Source organism: Alosa sapidissima, chromosome 2 (genome assembly GCF_018492685.1).
Source record: "Alosa sapidissima isolate fAloSap1 chromosome 2, fAloSap1.pri, whole genome shotgun sequence".
Classification (NCBI taxonomy): Eukaryota; Metazoa; Chordata; class Actinopteri; order Clupeiformes; family Clupeidae; genus Alosa; species Alosa sapidissima.
The window spans coordinates 37,942,426-37,965,986 of NC_055958.1; the positions used below are offsets into that span (position 1 = coordinate 37,942,426).

Consider the following 23,561-nt stretch of genomic DNA (forward strand, 5'->3'; position numbering starts at 1 on the left):
AGGCCCCCATGCCCATGGTGTATCCGAAGTGCTTGTATCAATACTCATACTTTTCATGAAGTATTCTGTTTGGGTACCTAAAGTAAATAAATGTGTATTACTGTCAAGTTACAAGATACTAATAGTACACAGGACATTCACTATCTCACACAAAACTGTACTGGCACAATGGAAACAAAAATATTTTAGTCACTGTGGTAAGGTGTATGATGTACTAAGTAGCACACCCACAAGAAGACATTCGGTAATATCAATTCTATCTGTTATGCAATTCATGGGTTTCATCAGGTCCATTTACACAGGTGTATTAATCAAGCACCATGCAGTCTGCATTCATAATCGAGGTGCTTGATTTTATACACCTGTGGAAAGTGACCTGAAGAAACCCATGAATTGACTTTCCAAAACATTGACGAGCACAAAAGAACCTGTATTAGCCTACTAGAAAAAGACTTCTAGAAACTAACTAGCACAACAATAAAAGTTAGATCACAAACCTTTGCTTCTAACGTGATGACCTAATGTAGGCTAGAAAGCTGTGTAGCCTGACATGAGGATGTGCTCTGGAAGACATACAAAACACTAAGTAAACAGCAAGTAATCAAACAAAACATTATTGTATGTCAATGTAATAATGGCAAGAAGACATAAATTAGAGTAAATACCTGAGCTCTAGTGATAGCAACTTAGCCTAATAGTGCAGGGGTATTGTGTTTTTGTTAGACTAGAACAATACCCGTACTTAGTTGAGCATAAAATATTGTTGCTAATATTATTATTTGTGGTTTAACGCTTAGGTTAGAAGATTATAGGTTCAACAGGCTAAATCTCTGGGTGCTGTGGTCAGTTTCTTATGAGTGCAGCTACACCAGGCCGTTCGCGTTACTGCAACAATTAGCTTCCAATAGGCCTAATCAATGGAAGTAGCTACACCTGGCGTGTTAGTGACCTGTAGGCTACGTTCGGGAAAATAGACCATTCCTCTAATGGATTTTACCAGAGCCCTTCCTATTAGGCATTCTCTGATTTTACACGTCGCGAACAGAACACTTCAGTTACGTGCCTGGTGTAGCTTCCTGTAATATAGGCTAGCCTAAGCCTATCTTGTACCCTTTTCATGCATGCTAACGTGAAGAATATGAACATGCTATTTTGTAACAGACGTTAGGTGGAAAAGTTTGTTTGTACTTACAGCCTGTGAGCTGGTGGTCAATCGTCATGACGGTACAGAACCAGGTTTTCAGAACATCGATGCAAAACCACTTTCTAAGGCAGTGAGTGTGGTTGAAATGATTGGAACACAGAACTAATGTTGCACTACTTCGGTGGTGGTGTTCCAACGATAAATCCGAACCATTTCTTCCTCAACTCATGTTTCTAAGGCAAGACATGCAACATTGATGTGTTATTGCCAAAAAAATAAAACGGGCACGATTTTTTCCCCCCGCCATGTTGGCAACTTGCTGTTAGCTCCTACTAGCTGCAGAGAGACAATCCCCTAGGCGCAAAATCTTCCAGTCTTCCTGTAGGCGGTCACAAGCCAAGGTGGGCGAGGCCATGAATAGTCAGTTTCCCTTCGGCATCATTGCGAAGGGCTCTTTCTGATTCGCTTGTTTTTCCGTGTATATTCTTTCATTGGCTAATGCGGGCAATGGGGGTAGAAGATCATTTTCACGTGCAGCATGCATATGCAACTTGGAGTGAGCTGTAGTATTTCGAAAGTAACAAGTATTAAACGGTTTCTCAGTGAATGTGACCTTTAACAAAATTCTGGCTATGATTGTTCCTTGTATTGCATCATGAGCCATCACTGTGCCTATTGCATTCTACTGTTTTTAGCCTTAAGCCTAGCTCAGTCATTATGTCATACCACATCGCCCTCCATTAGAAGTGCAATGAGCTGCATTGAGCATAATAAACTACATTTAGAATTCCAAATTCTAGATATTTTGGTGAAAGTAACTCAATAGTAATACAATAGTAGTGTAATGCCTTACAATTCAGATACATATTATAATGTAACAAATTACTTTGAAATGACAGTAATGAGTAATACATAATACATTACGATATTGAAGTAAGTTGCCCAACACTGATGACAACCATCACTTTCTATGTATGTTTGTGTTTGTGTGTGTGTGTGTGTGTGTGTGTGGAGTCAATCAAATTCTGTGATTGCCACTGATGTAAATGATCTCACAAATCACACAAACCAAATCAAGTTTAAAAAAATCGCAAAAGTATCGAAATTGAGATTCTTCACTTAGTATTGGTATTGAAACAATAATGTTGGTATTGTGACAACAGGAGTTGGGGATGTGTCCCCACCAAAGCTGAGACCAAACCTACGCCCTTGGGTCGGAGAGCATGATTGAGATGTCAAGTGAGGTACCTCAGGGCACAAGAGTTCCGCACGAGTCTCTAAGCATAAAATTCGACCCGACTTTGCGCTCTAGTCATTTTTCCTCTTTCGGAGGTCAGGATTTCAGAATATCCGACGTCTCATGAAGGCTGGACTATTGGCAGGACCTTAACTGGCCCGTTTGTAAGATCTTGTTTGAACCACCTTGACCCTGCGGTTGCCTGTTTTATGCACTTTTTGTAGCTCAGGTTTAGTTAGTGCAGATCGGAGCACTCACATCTTTTCTTTTCTTTGGGATTGAGGATGCTGCTCTAAACCTGACTAAGGAAGCTTGAGGCATTTTCTTTTGTTTTTCTGATCTTCATTGTAACCACCATGCTCTGTAACTTTTGATTATCTGAGTGTAGTTTAGTGAGGATAGGAACAGGCTTCACTCAATGCGTATACTTCTAAACTGGCCTGAATAGTTAGAATACGTAAAGTAGGAGAGAGGCCGCACTATGGATACATACTTTTATTTGCACAGATGCGTTTCGGCGCGTGCCTTCTTCAGTGCAGTGCGGCCTCTCTCCTACTCTAAGTTTAGTTTACTGTTCCTGCATGGGAGAGGCTTCTGGTGTGGGGGCTGCTGCCTTGCTATCTCTCAGCCTGGGATTTTGTCTTGTTGTTTAGAGTTGGACTTTGTCTATTTTGTCTTGTTTGTTGTGACATGTCTTGATGTAATAAGTCCCTTTGGTTGGGCCAATTTTAAAAGGTGTTCTTATTTATTAGGATTTTGGGTCAGTGGTGGGTTTCTGTTCACCCCTAAAGGGCCACCTAAACCCTTTAATTCCTACTTACTGGAATTAATTCCTAATTTAATTCCTAATTCCTACTTACTTATTATTTTTCTGCAGGTTGTTTTTTGTATGCTGACATTTCTTGTCTATAAGTCTTGTAACTGCAATACTTCATTGTAAGAGAGGCATCATTCAAATACTGGATTAGTTGATAATCCTAGTGACATTGAAATTGCTTTGCATCCTTAATTGAATAAAATTATAATATTTATATTTTATAAAACTATAAGTGATTTTCTTTATATGATGACTGTAGGGAGTATTGCAACACACCAATGGGGATCTTTACGGTGAGTTCTCACAGAAGGTGATTTTGAATTGTCTTAGTGCATGACATTGCTTTGTTTAGAACCTGGGGGTGTATCCCCTCTTGATTATCATCATCAAAGGTTCTGTGGCTACTAGCCTATGCAATATAATGCATATTAAAGCAATACAATGCCATTCTTTTACCTTAAAATTAAGGCTTCAGACTCATTTTAATAACACACTGACAATACCGATGCATGCCATTCGTATTCGTTTTTTGAAAATGAAAAACAAATAACCAAATGTAGGCTACATGGACTGTGCACAATAATCAAGTGTAGGTTTCTGATATGCTGTCAAATTAAATGGGTGACACAGGACGCCAAGTTAACAGTATCAGATCTGTTTAATAATGTTGATAAAATAGAATTTTATCATCTGCCAAAGAGGAGAATTTAATAGATTAAAGAAACTGCATGTCTTTATACAATGTTTCCAGATTGCTTTTTACTTGATCTTAAACATGTTATAGGACCATACTGCAAGGGAATAACTGCAAATATCAACTCTTTACATGCTGAATTCTGAACCAGAGTGGTGATATCCCTTTTCCTTATGATGACAGAAAATAACTCTCTCTCTAAAGAACACAGTACAAAGGTATTGCATATACTACAACCCCAAATCAGAAAAAATTGGAATGTTGTGTAAAATGTGTAAAAAAAAAACTACTTGTGTAAAACAAAACTACTTCCAGATGAAAGGCCATCACCATCCTCGATACATTTCAATTTGGTGTCTCTTATCAAGCTCCCTGATCATGTCATACTCAAAAGTGCCTTTATGTGCACCAGTTTTAAAGGATGGATGTATCCTCTCAAAGTAGTGATCCCAGGTTCCATACTTGTCTGCTCCGAACCCAAACACTCTGACCTGAAAGGAGAGAAATGTGGTGAGTTGTCTGCACCTGCTGTCTGACGAACACATGATATATATTTATCCTGACTCACCAAATTCCTGCTTTGAGGGAAGAAGGCTAGATGCCGAAACACGTCGAAGCACTGTTTTTAAAATGGATCTGCCCTGTTACATAAAAGCATTTGAACTTTTTTGCCTTTAGATAGGTGTCTTGGTTTTGAAGTTTCTTCATTTTTGAAAGGTACAAGACCTAAATGAAGTATGGTTATTATTTCAGGGCATGAAAATGCACTGTATTGTTATCACTAGGCTTCTTATGACCGCCGCTAGCGTAACTACGTAGCGGTCATATAGGGATTGTCAAGGCCCCCCCCCCTCCAGGAATCAAAGGAAGTTCACCTACAGTCTGATGCCTCTCCAAACGCAGAAACGAAGCACAATCACGCCATTAGCCTGTACGTTAAGACACGTTAAGAAAAAAAGATTCATATTTTGCCGTAATCCAATGACACAAAAAAAAGCGATTAATAGGCCTAGAAGGGTTTTGGTGTATCTAGCCAGGCCTACGCAAATTCACCAGCCAGTTGTGGCATAAATTCCTATAGTTACCAAGCTGGGATTCACTTTAACCACACTAATGGAACGGCACTCTCACCAAAATTAGCAAGACTTATCGAAATAAGCCAGGTTTGGCCTTTAGCAAGGTTGATGGAATACCCCTCTGGTCCAACATGGACCATAAAAACATAACAAACTTTTCAAGCCTATCAACAACGAGACGTGCGTTTAGGAGCATTCCAACGGCAGGGGAAGGAGGGAGAGGGAGTAGCAAGCTAGCTCTGTGTTTTGTTTGAACGTCAACAGAAGTGACGTTACCCAAGCCAGGCCTACGCAAGGTATAGTGTATATGCACACTGCACCACTATGCCACTTTCTTTCTTACTTAGTCAAACAGAACTACCCAAGCCTTTTATTGGCCTGACTTTGCACTAGTATTTTATTGACTGTCTATGCACAATTTCAACCAAATTTTGCTGCTCTTATTTTTTCATTATTATATGTGCCCTCTTATTTACTTACTTTTTTGTTTACTTGAATGTTATGTTTGTCTGTGGACTTAAATTGGTAAAATATGTCTTGTCTTCACCGTGGGATAGTGAGAAACGTAATTTCGATCTCTTGTCTGGAACATGTGAAGAAATTGACAATAAAGCTGACTTTGACTTTGACTTTGATCCAACACCGCTTAGAGCACCTTTAAAACCGTTTTTACTTTTCTTTTTTAAAAATGTGTTAGGTCCATATGTGTTTGTGCTATGTTGTGAATGTGAAAATGAACAGCTATCTCCTCTGTCAGCTCTAGCCGCTGAAAAGAAATAAGCAGAGAAATCAGGCCAATAGCAAAAGCTCTTCAGTTTCACGTGGAATTGATTGAGCTCATTACTATTCATGAGCTCGCCCAGTTGAGACCGTGTCCACAGTTTTCGTAGGCAAGGATGGCTGAATGTCAACGGGCTTGTGCGCTATGCATGAATAGAACTTCAACAATGCATTTTGCCCAAGAACCCAGACTTGAGCATCAAATGGCTTAAGTTTATTTTTTGGAACGATGCCACAGGCTTTGCAAAAAGGTTGTTGTTGAAGCCTAGAGCAGTAGGCTACCATCGCGGCAGTCTACGACCAGTGCCCAGTCCGTAAGTAAAAAGTTATTGTCAACTCAAGGAAGTGCTATGTTATACATGTTTAATGCACTCGCTAGCCTAGCAGGTTTTATGCCCGTTTGGACAATACTACTGTAGCACTCGCTAGCCAAGCTTCATGCCATGTTCATGCCATGAAGCTAAAATTATTTGATAACAGCTACCATCGCGGCAGTCTACAACCAGTGCCCAGTCCTAAGTTCATGCCATGAAGCTAAAATTAGTTGATAACAGCTGTCATGTTATGGACGAAACCAACTAGCTGTTAGCCTATCAGAGTCAAGCAGCTTAGCTCATTGAATATGAGAACTGGCGTAAATCGAGCTGAGTCTTCCTGCAGGCTTTCTATACCACGCTAGAATGGCTTGAAACAAGGTAACCAAGGCATGTTTTCCACAAAAAATGTTAGAGTCCATGGTAGAACTTCAGACATTACCACAAAGTAATGAAATACGTGTGGCAGGGCACCTTTAATGAAATCAAAGTCTAGATGGCAAATCATTTCCTCCAGCTCAATAATGACAAAACAGAGGTGATATTTTTGGCCCCTCTCCTCATTTGTCAAACCACATGCAAGAAATTTGGGAATTATTTTTAACTCTGGGATGACATCATGCGGGGATGTCGTCCCATTGGTTAACGTCAAGTGAACTCGATTGAAAGAGAACAGGATTTATGGTAACAAGGACAATAAAGTTGGACAAAGTCTCTGTCCAGGGTGCTGAACTGCACCCCACTGCACTGATTCTACAGTAATACGCTGCACATGCAGGGCCTATGCCGTAAATGTGGAGGGGTGATGAGTAATAGCAGTGTGGTAACTGCAGTAAGATGTGAGTACTCATCACCTTATGCAGGCATCTGTGGTGGAAAAAACATACACACAAAAAGCTTTGAAAGCCTATTCAGGGGACAGTGCCACAAGGACACTAGTGTTGCATGGTGTATCGATACTAGAAAGGTATCACAATGCCTTCACGCAAAAGACGATACGATTTCCAACGTTTTTAGAATCGATACTTTATTAAAATAATAACGTTCTGTGTCTGTGTGTACTGCTCCCACTCTCCACGGTCCTTGCATGCATCTAGGCAAGTGGGCGTGTCAGGCATGCAGCGCTGAGTAAGTTAGTGTGCAGCCAACGTCAACATAGTTCTTTGCCAACAGTCCTTGGCTTGTGGATAAAACAAAAGGTGAAGTGAAATCTGGAACTATTTCAGATACATTTCAGGTATGCGGATAGTGAAGGCAAGCCATCAGGTATACAGAGGCCCATTTGTAAAATATGTTTCAAAACTTTTCAAAACTTGAGCAAGGCACCTAACCCCTCACTGCTCCCCGAGCACCGCTGTAGCAGGCAGCTCACTGCTCCGGGTTAGTGTGTGGTTCACCTCACTGTGTGCTGTGTATGTTTCAATAATTCACAGATTGGGATAAATGCAGAGACCAAATTTTCCTCACAGGATCAAAAGAGTGTATATATACCAATATATACATATACTTAAAAGCAGTAGGCTATGCATAGAACTTGGCTAAGCACCTCACAGACATATCCCAACATTTTTAAAGAGTTCAAAGAACGACAGGTTAACAAATAGGCTATACAAAACATTTCTTGGTGTTTTATGCCCCCAATGTTGTCTTCAAGGCAGTGCTGCCTGGAAGGTACTAGGGTGAGGCATGGGTTAAGGTTAGGGTTGGGGTTGGCTTTAGGATTAGGTGCCTTTAAGTCAGTGGTGGCAGCGCTGCCTGGAAGACGACGTTGGAGGCATAAAACACCATCGAGCATAGAAAACACCACTACATGATTAGTGCCAAGTTCATCTTTTCAGTTTTAGGGCGTTTTCACCCATACCTCATTTGGTCATGATCTTCGGACTTTTCAGTTTGCTCTGAACCAAAATTGTAGGTGAGAAAGGTGCCACGGACCACGGTCAAAAGACCAAAATTTGGTCCGACCTAAAGAGATGGTGTCAGTCCGGATCAAACTGAACCATGGTTCGGTTCGTTTGCAGTATGAAAACACTTTTTAGATGGTTTGGACTTTCGGACCAATTACAGGAAGTTGAGGCAACTAGCTACCAAATAACGGATAATAAATAGCCTAAAATGATCCGCGAATGCATACAGGGAGAGCAGGAGATCATATAGCCTAGCTAATTTAATTAGAATTTGAATTAGAAGTCTGACAAATTTGAGAGTCCATTAGAAAAAAATGCATTAAACTACCGACATTTACAACATTTTTGGAGAGGATGAGAGAGGAGAAAAAGCGGGAAAACCCACTGAATTGACATGTCAACGTCAGACGCATGCCTGTAAACAAACCAATCAAAGGGAGACGCAGCGCACGTAGGTGGTAACAACAGGATGCAGGGACGTCATGCAAAGTTCTTAAGTGCGTTAGAAAAATTGCAATGTGAAACCATTAACTAACCGGATCAAATGTATCCAATGTAACTAAACACGAACGTTGGTTCGGACCTTGGTCCAGACTTTCAGGTGTGAAAACGCCCTTAGTCTAGCCTAAGTGAAATGAGTATGATTTCCTGGGATAAAGTGAACATTCCTTCATCAGTGAATTTTGACGAGACATAACAACTGTGACCATAGTGAAAGTGCAATGTTCACGCAAGTCTCACATTACTATAACTTGCAAACGATCTATTTAATATTCGGTCAGTAGTACTGGTAATGTTGGTCATGGCATGTAGGCTGCAATTTGTTCAATAACTAGATGTACCGCAGAGCGGTACAAAATATGACCGCCGCCCAGTCCAGCCCATTTTTTCCACAAAAATAAATCACGCTGAAAGGCCTATATGATTCTAACTGTCTCACTAAATTGCATTATCCACACTCAATTCTCTCTGATATCTGCTAGACAACAAGTACCAAAACATGATTAGTTCATACATTTCACATGTAAAATTCATTTTATACAACCCTACCTCCATCTTGCCTGTTCATAATTCTGATAAATTCTTGAATTGTGTGCATGTGTGCATGTACATGTTTATGTTATGTGTGTGGGTGTGTGTGTGTGTGTGTGTGTGCGTGCTTGTGTGTGTGCCTGCGTATGTGCCTGTGCATGCAAGCGTACATATGTCTACTGTGTGAGTATGTGTCATACGTATGATTACTGTGAATGTATGTGTGTGTGTGTATCTGTTTGTGCACATGTGTGCACATGAAATTGGTTAACATGACCCCTGGAGGCAAACATATGGAAAAAAAATGGTCATCCTAGTCCCTACAGTTCTCAAGATATTCACAGAGAACTGTGTCTGCCCTACCCTCCTTTCGGGGGGTCCAGTCCAGCGGGGGGGCTACAGATCAAAACGAAAAATGACGGTTCCATGCTATCCATGTGGGGTTACATGCCCACCAAGTTTTGTGTACCCCGGTCTTTCAGTGTCCCGGGAATCCTTGTTGGTGTACGGTCACTAAATGTACACATACATTATTTTATTGTAAGGCCCCCCATGAACGAAAGTACACAAAACTTGGCATGCATTCGGAGGGTGTCATAATGATCCTACACTTTTAATTTCGTGCAGTTTTGACCTTGTCAGCCAGAGATATTGTGATGAAAACACCTCTTTTTTTGCTTTTTAATTTTTAACTAGGTGGCGCTATACATGAAGTAAGTGGTAATGGGATGGGTTGACATGCCCCCTTAAGACCAACATACATAAAAAAGGTGGACCTCCTAGGCCCTACGGTTCTCGAGATATTCACAGAAAACTGTCTCCGGCCACCTACAGGTCAGTTGGTGTATAGTAACATAAATTAATTTATTGTGTGGCTCCCTATGAACGGAATTCCACGAAACTTGGCGTGCATACAGAGGGTGTCATAATGATCCTACACTTCCAATTTCGTGCAGTTTTGACTATGTTAGGTCACAGATACCTGCGATTACAACACCTCATTTTTACTTTTTTGTGTTTAACTAGGTGGCGCTATACATGAAATGAGTGATTATGGAATGGGTTGACATGGCCCCATTGAGATCAACATACAAAAAAAATGGTCCTCCTAAACCCTACGATTCTCGAAATATTCACAGAAAACTGTGTCTGCCCTACCCTCCTTTCGGTGGGTCCAGTCCAGCGGGGGGGCTACAGATCAAAACGAAAAACGATGGTTCCATGCTATCCATGTGGGGTTACATGCCCACCAAGTTTCGTGTACCCCGGTCTTTCAGTGTCCCGGGAATCATTGACGGAAATTTGGGCATGGGGGTGGGGTTGTATAAAATTAATTTTACATGTGAAATCTATGAACTAATCATGTTTTGGTACTTGTTGTCTAGCAGATACCAGTGAGCATTGAGTGTGGCTAATGCAATTTAGTGAGACAGTTAGAATCATATAGGCCTTTCAGCGTGATTTATTTTGTGGAAAAAATGTGCTGGACTGGGCGGCGGTCATATTTTGTACCGCTCTGCGGTACATCTAGTTAGACATAATGTATTAATGCACACAGATATATTGCAACAGGTAATGGTGTAGGCCTATCTGACAAAGACCTGAGAGGTTGGAACGTCGTACTTGTACACTGGGAGCAAAGAAGACTATCTTCTAAAGATTAGGCCCCTCTGCATAGCATTCAGTGATTTGCATGCAGTAATTTCAACACTGACCTTGATCTAGCAAAGATGGAGCAAATTTAAAGGTACTTTATTGCCAAAACACAACACAATGTAAATGAACTACAACAAACAAAGGATAATTCCGGTATTTAGCACATCCAAAACAAACCAGAAAAGGGACTCAAAGTGCTAAATACCGGAATTATCCTTTAATCATACACAAACTACTATTTTACTGACTATAAAAAATAATAATTATGTAGGAAGTTTAGAAGTTTAGAATTGACCTACAGAATTGACCTGCACACTACAAAACTGCACCAAATTCAACACAAATAACTCAATACTTTGGAGGAGGTCTGCGTCTTTCTTCCAGATATTTTACGATTTCGATGTGGTATGGTATCAGTATCGAGCATCGAGTTAGGGCTGTAATGATATGCTATTCGAAACCGAAATTGCAACACTCATATACACAAACCTGTGTCGCGGTGTGAAAGGGCAGAATCGCGACACACCCTTTCTAGACTTTTACACGCAGCGCTTTGCAGCTTAGATAGATAGATAGATGGATAGATAGATAGATACTTTATTGATCCCCAAGGGGAAATTCAAATTCACGGCCGCATAAGCAACACTCATCTCCCGCTTTACTTACCGGTAGCCTACATTGTCCAAAAATAAATAAATAAATAAAAAAAAATCGTACCTCTCGTTGCTCTCATTGTAGACTATGCGTGCAACTTTACCAAACAGTATAGAGGTAAACTCCCCTCACATATTTGTTAAAAACTCTTGCATTCAAGTTGACTGATCATCTCAATACCAATGTTTCCCAAAAGTGCCTGTCCCAAGGAGAACAAGTATTACCTTGAAACTTAATTAAACACACATGGGGAAACTGAACAGTCCAACCAGTAGACTATGATAAGCTAGCCAACTATGCTACTTTGTTTACAATTTCCAGACTTCAACCAGACAGCTGAATTAAAGAGGTAGAGTTGTAATAGAAATAGTAGGCCTAGGCTATAGGCTGTATACAGGGTGCTGTCATAAATATCATAAATTCAGTATTCTCTCTTTTTATATCAGGATATAACATAATCAAAAATCGTGATAGGCCTACAAACCGAATTGTGAGGTTGGTGTATCGTTACAGCCCTAATCGAGATGTGTATGGCAATTATTGTATCGAAGTCATAATTTTGGTACAACACTAAAGGACACTATACAGACCCTTTAGCTCACATGCTGTACTCACCTCAGCACATAAAATAGTGATAGCTCACCTGGTCACAGATGTGAAGAGCAAAAACAACAGCCAAAAAGCCAGTGGATGGTTGGAGGCCTTGTTTTTTTAGCCAGGCCTCATGGACATACTGCATGAAACTGGGGTTGAAAACCATCACCTGAGAGACCAGGAAAGCATCAACGTTATTTGAGTCATGTTAGACCCTTCACGTATCAATTTAAACCAAATAGTTCACATAGGTTATTCCCAGGTTGTAGCAATTGAGAGACTACAAACTACAAGGCTGATGTAGTAAAATGAATAACATAGAACTGTGACAACAAAATGAAAGAAAGGAACTAAAACGTAACATGTTTCTTTGTAACCTTTGTAACCACATAAAACACGGAAGTTATTCTCAAATAACATATCGGTATTATGTTTTGTACTTTTAGGGGCCCTACAATCTGTGAATCATAAAGGGATGCAATTATGTAAGGAGGAATAGGCTAATTACCAATAACAATGTGCTAATCTATACTAATGACTTGATATCTCATCACCACTCAAAATGTTCAAGTATGCAGATGACACCACCATCATTGGCCCCATAAATGATAATGATGAGTCTCAATACCGCAAAGAGTTCAACTGGGCTGTAGACTGGTGCGGCACAACAAGCTCCATCTCAATGCCTTAAAAACTAATGAAATAGTTGTGGATTTGAGGAGAAGGCCTAACACCATTGCCCCAGTTATTATATGTGACCAGTCCATAGCCTTGACAGACTCCTTTAAATTCCTTGGCTTATACATCAGCAACAATTTGTGTGAAATTAACACCACTCACATCATCAAGAAGGCTCAACAAGCCCCAGCAGTGGCGCGACTGGCTGGGTACCTGCACCGTACGCCGGTGACCTGGGTTCGATTCCCGCCCCGTGGTCCTTTCCGGATCCCACCCTGACTCTCTCTCCCAGTCACTTCCTGTCAATCTCCACTATCCTATCCTATCTGATTAAAGGCATAAAAAGCCCAAACAAATGTACTTTAAACAAGAAGGCTCAACAAAGACTTCCTTAGGAAACTTAATAAGGGTTAATGTGAGCAAACATCTGTTGGTGCATTTCTACAAAGCCATCGTAGAGAGCATCATCACATCATCCATCACTGTCTGATATGGGAGTTCAGATTTGCACACCAAAAAGGAAAGCCCGTTGAGACATAGTTGGGTGTGACCTACCTACAGGCCATGCTATGTAGGCTACTCAGATCGCACCTTAAACCGTGCTTCCGGAATCATCAAAGATTCTTCTTACCCAAACCATCACCAGTCAACAATAAGACACTTGAACACAACTAAACAGATTTTGTTTTGTTTTGTTATTAAATCCTGTAACAAAAATACCACCAACATTGTGGTGTGGCAATAAAAAGTATCTATCTATAGATCTATCTATCTATCTATCTATCTAATATTTATCTTCTGATTACTGTAGTCTCTCTTTTATCCTTCCTTCACTGTGTTTGTATTACCCTTCTCATTAAATTTGATGTGGAAGGGACAAGTCATAGTCAACACAATGTATGGAAATGTGAGTGTGTGTATGTCTGATTGGAGTTCCATGAACTATGAAAGGCATTTTAAAACATGCTGATGTATGGAACACAATGTATGGAAATGTGAGTGCATTGAGCTATGGAAGGATGCCATGATGCGTTCTTCCGCAGGAAAATGTTTCGTCCAATTTTTTGTAACGTGGTGCAACAATGCATTTCATACCACGTATGTCTGATGGGAGTTCCTCATCCGTGTAGTTTGCGAAAACTATGAAAGGCACTTCAAAACATGCCTTGTCAACTGTGTTCACATAGCTTGCGTAGACTATGAATCAGGCCTAACATTTGTTAAGTCATCTTGATTTCAACCAACAAGGAATATATTGTGGAAATAATGGTGGAAATGAAGATTAATCATAACTCACCATGCTTGTATTTGCTTTTATTGTTGACTTCACGCGTGTGTATGTACTAGGGGATATAAGCAAATGAGATTATCGCTCACATGTTATGTTCAATTTATCACTTTCAGTAAATTGTCGACATACAGTACTTTAATGATGTGTCTTAATGTAATCCTGCATGTTATTTAAGGCCTCCACAAAATACAAACTTTGGACAACAATAAACTGCATGGAGACATTTTCATGTGTTTCAGAAATTGCGCTTCTTTGTGGGACACATAGAGCACATAAAGTACATTGTTACATATGTCCATGTTGTAGTAAAATAAAGTGCAAATATAATAAATAATAATTTTGCCAGAACTTCTTACTGTCTGACACGGTGTGTGGTGAAGACATTTAACAGCCATTCCAGATCCAGGGGCTTGAAAGCAACTAGCACCAGGTGAGTAGAGTTGTCGACATCAACAGCACTTTCAGGATAAATGATGCGATGTGTAGTTTTTGATCCCACATCCTGCTCGAAGCCTTTGGTAGGACCTTTATTTATCCTACATGTACAATGATATGTGAAGAGAATTCGAGAGGAAAAGCTTTTTTCTTAGGGTTAGGGTTAAAGAAGTTGGACACAGTCATGACTTATTAACTCATTGAATGCCAAGCTGTTTTCGGGAGCTTTGTCCTAGAGTGCCAGCAATCTAGACCATTGTTGATGATTTTTGTACAGCCACAGCATATTCTGTGTTATAGCTATGAACACATACAATGGCTCGTTTAAAAGGTGAGACTTTAAGCTCTCGGTGGGTGCAAACCGTGTATTTCTACACGCCTCTGTTCCTGAGAAATCCCAAGCTAAACAGTGGCTAGTTTTCATCAAAATCGCTGTTTTTTTTCTAGAAATGGAGATATAACGTCTTTCATGAAATATGAAGTGTTGCCTGTTACTTACTTGTGTAAACTTTCCCGGGAAGTGATCAGCGAGACCTGGCGAGACTGCCACATAGTGATAGACCCACGAAAATGGCCTGGTTTTGACATGACGTGCATGCGTCACTGATGCTATACACTAATGCTGTCCAGATGTCCAGATTGTCCAAATGTCCAGATTGTGCGTTTTCATGAGTTTTCGATCGTCATATATTTCATTTCCATTCATCACAGAGTTCCCAAAATCACATATAAGGTGTGTTAGAGTGTCTAGTTTCGTATTTTTTTAAAAAAGAGCTAAAAACGTAATATTACGTTTTTGCCACTCAACGCATGGCACTCAATGAGTTAAAAGACAGCTGATGGGAAATAAACAGACCTCTTATGAGCCATAATCGGCTACTTGGCTATTTATATCATTCCACTCACTCACATTGATGTCATTCACTCACTTTAAGACATTACTCTAATTTTAATGAGGCACAATATGGCAAATAACGAGCTAAGTTCAGCACACATGGACTAAAGCTAATGGGCAGTGGAATTGATTTAATAGAAAGTCATGATTCATGAAATCTGATCAAAACTAAATATCAGCATTCTGTAAAGACAAAACTGTTTGTTTGACACTGATCTGATACACCTGCTCAGTTAGGCCCGTTTCACACTGGGAACGTGGCGCAAATGTCGCTTGTCTGTTGCGTGTCAGTTGCGTGCCGGCTGCGTGGCGTTTTCTACATGTATGTCTTTGCTTACCAGACGCGTGTCTGATGCAGCGATGCCGCGGCCTCTCTGCCAATTAAACCGTCTCTTTTTCTCACATCATTTTTTTTCTTCACTGTTTTAAATGGAAGCGCTTCCAACACGCTTGCGTGGCATGTAAAAAATTGGCGTGAGTCCTATTCCTGGCATGCACGCATTTTCGGCGCGGCTCGAGCCGCGTCTGAGACGTGCATGTCACGCAGGCGGTGTGCAAGGTCTAACCTGTTAACACGGGAGCCGAAGTAAAAACGGACACGCTCACGCAGCTGACACGCTCACGCCACGCACCCGGTGTGAAACGGGCCTTATGATGCTACCATCACTCCCCCACACACACATACACACCCCACCCCCTTCTTTACCTGATGACAAAATCACTGGCATCGATCAGACGTCCGTAGTGAGACTTCTTCAGATTCCCAGAGTTGCCCACCACAGAGCACACCCTGCAGCGGTCGGGACTTGTATCCCTATAATACTCCTTGTCAGGAATGATTTGGAACAACTTTTCCACAACCTCTCCGTAGTTGGGCTGTCCTTTACGAGGCTGTAACCGCTGTCAAAAAGACATACATTACATTACATTACATTTAGCAGACACTTCTTGACCGAAGTGACTTGCATATGTCAGCTATATTACAAGGGATTACATTGTCCCCGGAGCAACTTGGGGTTAAGTGCCTTGCTCAAGGGCACAACGGTGGAAGCCGGGAATTGAACCCACAACTTTCAGGCTACTGCACGCTAGCCCAGCTCCTTAGCCACTACACTACCACCGCCCTACACAACATCCTAAACCATGACATCTACAAGTTTCCAATTCATTCATCATTAACATCCTTTTAATTGAGATGTTTAAACCTTGAATCAGAGGAACCAGGATCCACATGAAAGTTACGAGGGGAAAACCAATGATTCATTTTTGAGGACGTTCCAAGACTTCATGTATGCCTTCCCATTCACTTGAATAGGGAAATAGCTGCCCGATAACTGCCCAAAATGTGTTGCAGGATGACTGCCAAGTGGGGAACTTGCCTAAATGGACTTTTGGACCTATAAGGATTAACCAACATCTCCGGTCGCACAACTAACATCACATGGTCTAAACAGCCTCAGTGATTGGTTTCAGGGGACATAACAGCAACAGGCCTGACAAACCTGCTTTGCATAGTTCACCTCACCATTATGCAAAATGTGAAAGATTTTTGGGATAGGCTGGGCAAATTTGGAAATGTCACATATGTACCTTCCATATAATTATTAGTCTGATTATAGTCTGTGGGCAGTGGGACTGGGGGAAAGCTTCCATCACAAGAGGCCTCATGTACAAAGACTTGGTGTGGAATTCATACTAAAACCTGGAAAGTAACGTACGCACAAAAAAAGTAGGTGACATGGTTTGCACAACAGGATTTGAAGGGCATTTCAACCATCAAAAATTAACTGCATAAATAATAGAAAAAGGCGACGTCATGGTTGAAAAAAACATGTTAAAGTGCCCGCAAAAGTGTCCTATTCGCTGGCTTTTACATGACTACTATAAAGTACTCTAAAATGAGTCCTCTAAAGTGCCGCTTCAAACAATATGTTTAAAGAACATGTCTTAACACTTTGAGTGCCAAAAACGCAATATTGCATGCATTGAGCGCAATATTTAGATATAACATTTAGATATAAATTTAAGATTTAGATTTAGATGAAACATTTAGATTTAACGTTTAGATATAAATTTAAGATTTAGATTTAGATAACATTTAGATTTTAACCCTTTAAAGAAATAAGTTGGATTTTTACATCAAAATTTCAAAAGGCCATGGCTTACAAGTGGTCAGAGATAAAGTCCTTCTGTAAATGTGAAAATCATTGAACAAAGGTTTATGAAGGAGGTAAATTTACTCATCTAATTTGCATATTATGACGTCACTGGATGATAACCACCGTGAATTATGCACATTTCAGTAAATACTAGATGTTGAACATATTTGAGCAGTTTTACTTTCTTTTTTTGTCATTTCACCCACATAACAAATGAACAGGAAAACAGTCACATGTAAACCTACAATAGTAAACTATTACTATAATCACAAACCATATGCTACAAGGGTGCGTTTCCCAAAAGCATCGTTGCTAACTATGTTGAAACTATGGAAGTACGACACAACTGTTTCCCAAAACGATAGTTTGAACTATGGTGGTGGAACTTACATAGTATGATGCATCGTTACACTACGTTAGTGTTTCCCAAAACCATAGTAGCAACTAACGTTCGCAACCACTATCGTAAAGTTGTGTAGTTACAGCTACACCTCTCGACCTGTAGTAAGTAGTACTATAAGAAGTATAGTTGCTGGAGACGACGTAACTCTGATGACGCAGCGGACAGATGGAGGAGAGGTAGCCATTAAACGATCCCATAACATTGCGATTGTAGCAGGATACACCCCCCTCTGGTGGTGTTTTCCTAATATTATCCGTTGAATGGACAGGTGGGTAATTATAGGCCTAGTGCTATTAAAGGAAGTCAGCCCTCCTGATTGTATGTCTTCCACCTTTCCCTGGAGGAGGGACTTCCTGGTCAGTGTTGTTGGACGTGGGTCCCGTGTGTGTACCATTACTGGTATTTCTATCTCTTCCTTTGCCCGATTAGCTATCCTGATCCCTCTGTTTTATTTAGCTTGTCGTGAGCAGTGTTAGCCGCACAGGCGTTATCTCGCCATCGGTAGTGGGAGACGGAACCATCAGCAATCGGTACGTAAACGTAAAGTTTGTATTGTGTCTATTTTTAGAACAAACAATATTGTAACTGTAGCTTTTACTACATCTACAGATTGGCAGAAGCATCGGCGGTGTTCGTGGCGCTGGACTTTGGCCTGTTTCCGCAACCGATGAGTTTGCTGCTTTGTCTCCACTGTTTGTTTATTTAATTTATGTAGATTTACCTTCCGAGGGGGCCTGTCAGTCTGACGACCATTCGCCGCCTCTTCATCTGTATCTCCTCACAGTGCATGACCGGGCTTGTGTTTGTAACGTTGGGTTCTCGGCTCTGTTAATAGCCTAACTATTATCGTGTTGCATGATCTGTGCATGTCTATGCATGTATGCATCTGGAGTGTTAACTGGGCCCTGGTTAGTGCAAGTCCTGTGTGCGTTTATGTTGGTGTGTGTGTGTGTGTGTGTGTACTGGTGCATGCTGGTGTATGTGGGGTTAGCCAGCCTGTATGTACGCTGGTGTGTGGTGAATGCGCTTGTCTGTGTTAGTGGGTGTGTATGTGCGTGCATGCTAATTTACTTCTCTTCTCAGTGACCCGGGTTGTTCACCTAGCCCAGTATATCGTGCTGCGAAGAGGGGAGATATTGTCGGCCGCCCTATTTAAGCTAAGTCCTGTTCTGATACACCAAAACCACTAAAACAGTGTACCTGTTCTGTAAGCTGTGCATTGTGGACTCTTGAGTAATATCTCTCTCTCTCTCTCTCTCTCTCTCTCTCTCTCTCTCTCTCTCTCTCTCTCTCTCTCTCTCTCTCTCTCTCTCTCTCTCTCTCTCTCTCTCTCTCTCTCTCGACAGCAGCTGTGAGCCCAAGTGGTTGCGTGGTGGTCCCAAGGTGGTTGTTTTGGGATTGTGTGCATACATTTTGCTGTGTATCAATTCTTGTGTGTAATAAAATATTGGTATTTTTGGACTCACGTCTCTGGTTTGCTTCGTGGTCACGAACCTGTGTTGCCTAGTAGAGCTTTAGGTGGTTATTAAAACCCCTTCACTACTAGACCTAAAATTGGTAGAATATTCCTGTGGTGTAAGTCCTCAGGTGGCGTAGTCGGGTATAAACTATTGCTATCTCACCTCCATGCCACACTGTGAGATACAATGCCATAGCATTACTGGAGGCTACGATCGCACATTACTGGACAACATTTTGTGGTACAGTGGAAAGTTAAGTGTTGTGGAGTTAGCCTACAACAGAGCAGTCCGTGGTGAAGTATTACGGTGACCGCAATCATCTGTGTTGTTATTATTCATACATTTACATGTAACCTAATGCTAATGTATCAGCACGGATTCTTTCGAGCACCCATTACGTTATCTGGTGATAAACCTTTTGAATGCCAACGGTATTGTTATGTGGTATGATAAGGGATCAGATTCCAAAAATAATTCCGTGGAAATGCATGGATTCCAGTTGCTGCTACTGGAAGAAACTGAATCCCTTATCATACCTGTTCGTTCGTACTCGTCGCTCGACTTGACTAAATTCAAGATGGCATTGAACGGTAAAATTCCTTAAGGTACTGTCTGTATAAATCGTCTTGTAAATAAACTACCAGTGCTTTTTCAAAGTTCTCCATGTCTCGTTTTAATGTCAAGGCCCTCGGAAGTCTACCAATGAAGTATGGAGCTACTTTGAGCCTCATGGTAAATGGTGTAAAACAGGCATGGCTGGCATTCTTTGCATGGCTAGGGCGATGCCCGAGGCACCGCAACGAAAAACTGTTGGTAGCATTGGCTAACTAGCGCCAGATTTCTGTGTGCAGGGGACAAGCCGAGGTGAGCTATGAGACATACATTCACACTCGGTATCATGTTTCAACACACTTTAGGTCAATATCACACCGGAATTCTCCTTTAAGTCTCTCTTATGTGCAGGTGTGCCCGTTCACGTGCTACTAAACGTCATTAACCACCTTAGTCCAGACTACTGAAGTTTGGAAACTATCATGGTCCAAACTTACAAAATACTATGTAAATACGACAGTTTTGGGAAACTGTCTTAATATATCACGGCCATGGTGCCAAGGTTCCTAATTCAAGTCCAGTGCAGAACTGAATAAGAACCATAAGGCTATGTATCTTGAAGTTCCAATAGGCTATGTGAGAAACTTGATGTGCCCCAATATCTCCTACCTCATGCAGCTAATAAGGAAACAGAATTGTTATTTAGACCCGGTGAACTTCTCCCCACTGTGGAATCAATGTCATTGTGGTTCATTGAGATAATCATGGTTCATTGAGATTCATTGTCATGATTCATTCATTCATTACTTTTCTGTTACAGATTGACATAGAGGCAATAGGACTGATTGTCTTTGTCGGTGTCCTTTGCTCTGAGAACTTGCTGGTTAACTTAGCCTACTTTTGAACCACTTTATTCAAGATAATCTTTTGATCTCTCCATCATCCAGGCTCGTGCCATTGTTGTGAAAGATGGTTCACTTAATTCAAAACACTCGTTACAAAATATCGATATGGCCGGCGTCATCTACAGATTTCCCCCCTTTTTTGTCTAGGCCCTGAATATAAGATGACCCCACTTTTTCAGACATATTTCAAGAGAAAAGAAACCTGTTTTATATTCTGGCCAATACGATACACTGGCCACTGGCATGGATTTGTATTTGAATTGAGTAGCCTAAACAACTGCGTTTAAAACCTTCGTTTACCTAATTGCTGCACTTCTGACACGATTTGGTAAGAGTTCAATGCACCTATTTAATTTCACTCCTATAGTTACGCCCCAGCTGGAAGTTAATTGAACCTTTGCCATATACCCACTCTCAATCTCAATTGAGAAGGGTCTGGTCTGGTCAACGAGGCAACAGCAACAATGCAATTTTTGTGGATTTAATCTTATTGAAACCTAACTGATTTGATCTAATTGTAAAAAAAAGTGTTTAGAATTGTAAGATGACGGGATCAAGTCATGTAATTTACCTTCCACCATTTGGATGCCTTTTCACTGAGGACACTGCTGTTGCTTGACATTAGCGGGTGAAATGAGGCATTGAAGCGCTTGGAAAACCAAGAACCCTCGTCTTCGTTTTGCTTTGGGCAACTGCCACAAGCGCAGGATGTTGTTTGGCGGTGTATGTTGGTGCTTTGCCAGTAGAGAACGATGCATAAAATTATGCTTAATGAAGTTACCGTCGCCGGTTTTCTAAGTGCACACCAGGACATTTTCTTGTGGATTTGCGATTGATTGATGGTAGCGGTAAGAGTCTGCAAAGAAAGTAAATGTTTAAATTAAACGTATTAAAAAGCAAATGTTTAAATTAAACGTATGAGCTGTTTTAATGTTGAAAGGGACACCAGGCAACGTTTTCGTGTTACTCATCTTCGTAAGTCGGTATATGGTTAAATGACTCGTTACAGGGCGAATGAAGACTCTCTCGCCCGCCCCACTGCCTGTAGGAAGAATATCCCGCTTGAAAGTTCAGTGTATCGTACCCTCCGACCGAAGCAGGATCAGTTTACAGCACAGAGGCAGGCTAACGAAACGCTAGAGATTGTTGCAAACGTGTGTATAATGGCAGAGCCGGCGAAGAAGCAGCAAAAACCCTTGACGGAAGACGCAAAGAAAAGGAAAAGAGCTTCAGACCGAGCAAGGGGGAGTTTCGTAGAGAAAAAACTGCATCAGGCTTGCCTGGTGTCCCTTTAAAGCTGAGTCTTTACAACAAACATAACACAATTAGGCCCTATGCAAAGTTACACCTAATCTATTATTATCATTATTATTATTATTATTAGGCTATTATTAAAATATATAGCCTACTATATTGGCCATAGCAACCATCCATTTACAGCAGTTTGTCCTGCAAGTTGAGAAATTAGTTGATATGTGTCGGGGGGAAAAGGTAGTTCTAAAAAAAAGTCAGTTTTAGCGATTACAACGTTTAAATTAAACATTAAACAGGAAATAACACAATGCAAGTGACAACAGTGGAATACGTGGGATATTGGACTCCACGGTGGTCTGTTAACAGAAACTTACACTGCGCTGCCGTGCACCGTGCCATTATTTTCTGTTAACAGACCACCGTGTCGTCCATTATCCCTTACATATTGGACTTATTCCATATCACAGTCTGTTCCCATCAGTCAGCCTATCAATTAGGCCCACGCTCTTGGCAACATAGCATTTCCATAATATTATATTTAGGCTATAATGTGTTTGTGTATATACACAGAGAGATATATAGAGATATATACATAAACATATAGGTATATATATATATATAGGCCTACAGAGAGAGAGAGAGAAAATGTCTAATGTATAAATATGAATATTTTATAGGCTACACAGAAATTTAGCTTACTTAACTGTCACTCAACCTCTTGAATTGTTCAGTTCTAGGAGCTTTACCCATCAAAATCCTTCAAATGTGAATGAATGAATAAATCTCACAGCTAATCCATCGAAAGTTAATTTGACTCACGTTGTTATATAGTCCTCAGTGAATTCTTGTGTCATAAGTCTCTGTGTCCCGGAGGACTGATGGAACATTTGCATGAGATAGCAGAACTGTCTTCGAGCTATGATGTAATTGACTAACCTGTCTGACCAAGTAAGAAAACCATGACAGCCAATTAGCCAAATTTTAGGGAATGCAATGCAACTAAGAATTTGAAATTACATAGGCTAGCAAACATGCATTTGATAATTTGCGCTCATTAAATCTTTGTATTACGGAGCCCGGGAGTACGGAGCCCTAGAGGTGTCATCGCAAAATGTTTTGAGAGAATGTTGAGAGAATGTGCGCTCGGTTTACTAAATCGTGTGCACAATTTATTATATTGTGCTCTCGTTTTACTATAGTGTGCGCTCATTTTACTAAATTGCAGTGGTGGACGAAGTACACAAATCCTGTAGGCCTACTTGAGTGAAAGTAGAGATACACATGGTCAAATGTTACTCCAGTAAAAGTCCTCCTTTTACATTTCCACTTAAGTGGAAGTACAAAAGTACTTGCCTTCAAATGTACTTAAGTATCGAAAGTAAAAGTCCTGAAATGTATTATGATTAGTTGCATTTACTATTGTTGAAATGATTTGGCACAGACATAGGCATTGAGCCTTTCTCCTCCATTGAAGGACAAAATCAGCTAATAACTGTATGTAGAAAGAACTAAAAACGAACTAATGTGATATCTTTTCTTTGTTGAATGCTTTACACTTTCAGACCAAATCAAGATGTTCCCTTTTGTGTTTGACAGTGTCAGATTGTCTATCATTTGCTCGATG

General features: G+C 40.7%; 2 protein-coding genes across 5 annotated transcripts in view; both read right to left on the reverse strand.

Annotated features, from left to right (window-relative positions):
- LOC121690097 overlaps window positions 1-23,561 on the reverse strand; it is a 790,202-nt gene that overhangs the window by 666,452 nt on the left and 100,189 nt on the right. The window lies entirely within an intron of this gene.
- LOC121697322 (CMP-N-acetylneuraminate-beta-galactosamide-alpha-2,3-sialyltransferase 2-like) lies at window positions 3,954-21,497 on the reverse strand. The gene is made up of 6 exons (XM_042078805.1): window positions 21,255-21,497; window positions 15,911-16,104; window positions 14,231-14,410; window positions 13,881-13,926; window positions 11,955-12,074; window positions 3,954-4,383 (listed from the first exon to the last, which is right to left on the reverse strand). Exons 1-6 carry the CDS (start codon window positions 21,495-21,497, stop codon window positions 4,219-4,221), a joined length of 948 nt encoding a protein of 315 aa, XP_041934739.1. The 3' UTR covers window positions 3,954-4,218.

Excerpts from the sequence above, each read along its gene's own strand:
- LOC121697322 (XM_042078805.1), bottom strand. The coding sequence starts at position 21,497 with ATGTCCTGGTGTGCACTTAGAAAACCGGCGACGGTAACTTCATTAAGC. Across the intron at positions 13,927-14,230 it reads ACCACACACCGTGTCAGACA|TACATACACACGCGTGAAGT; the intron begins GTAAGAAGTTCT and ends TATATCCCCTAG. Across the intron at positions 4,384-11,954 it reads CTCTTCACATCTGTGACCAG|GTCAGAGTGTTTGGGTTCGG; the intron begins GTGAGCTATCAC and ends CTCTCCTTTCAG.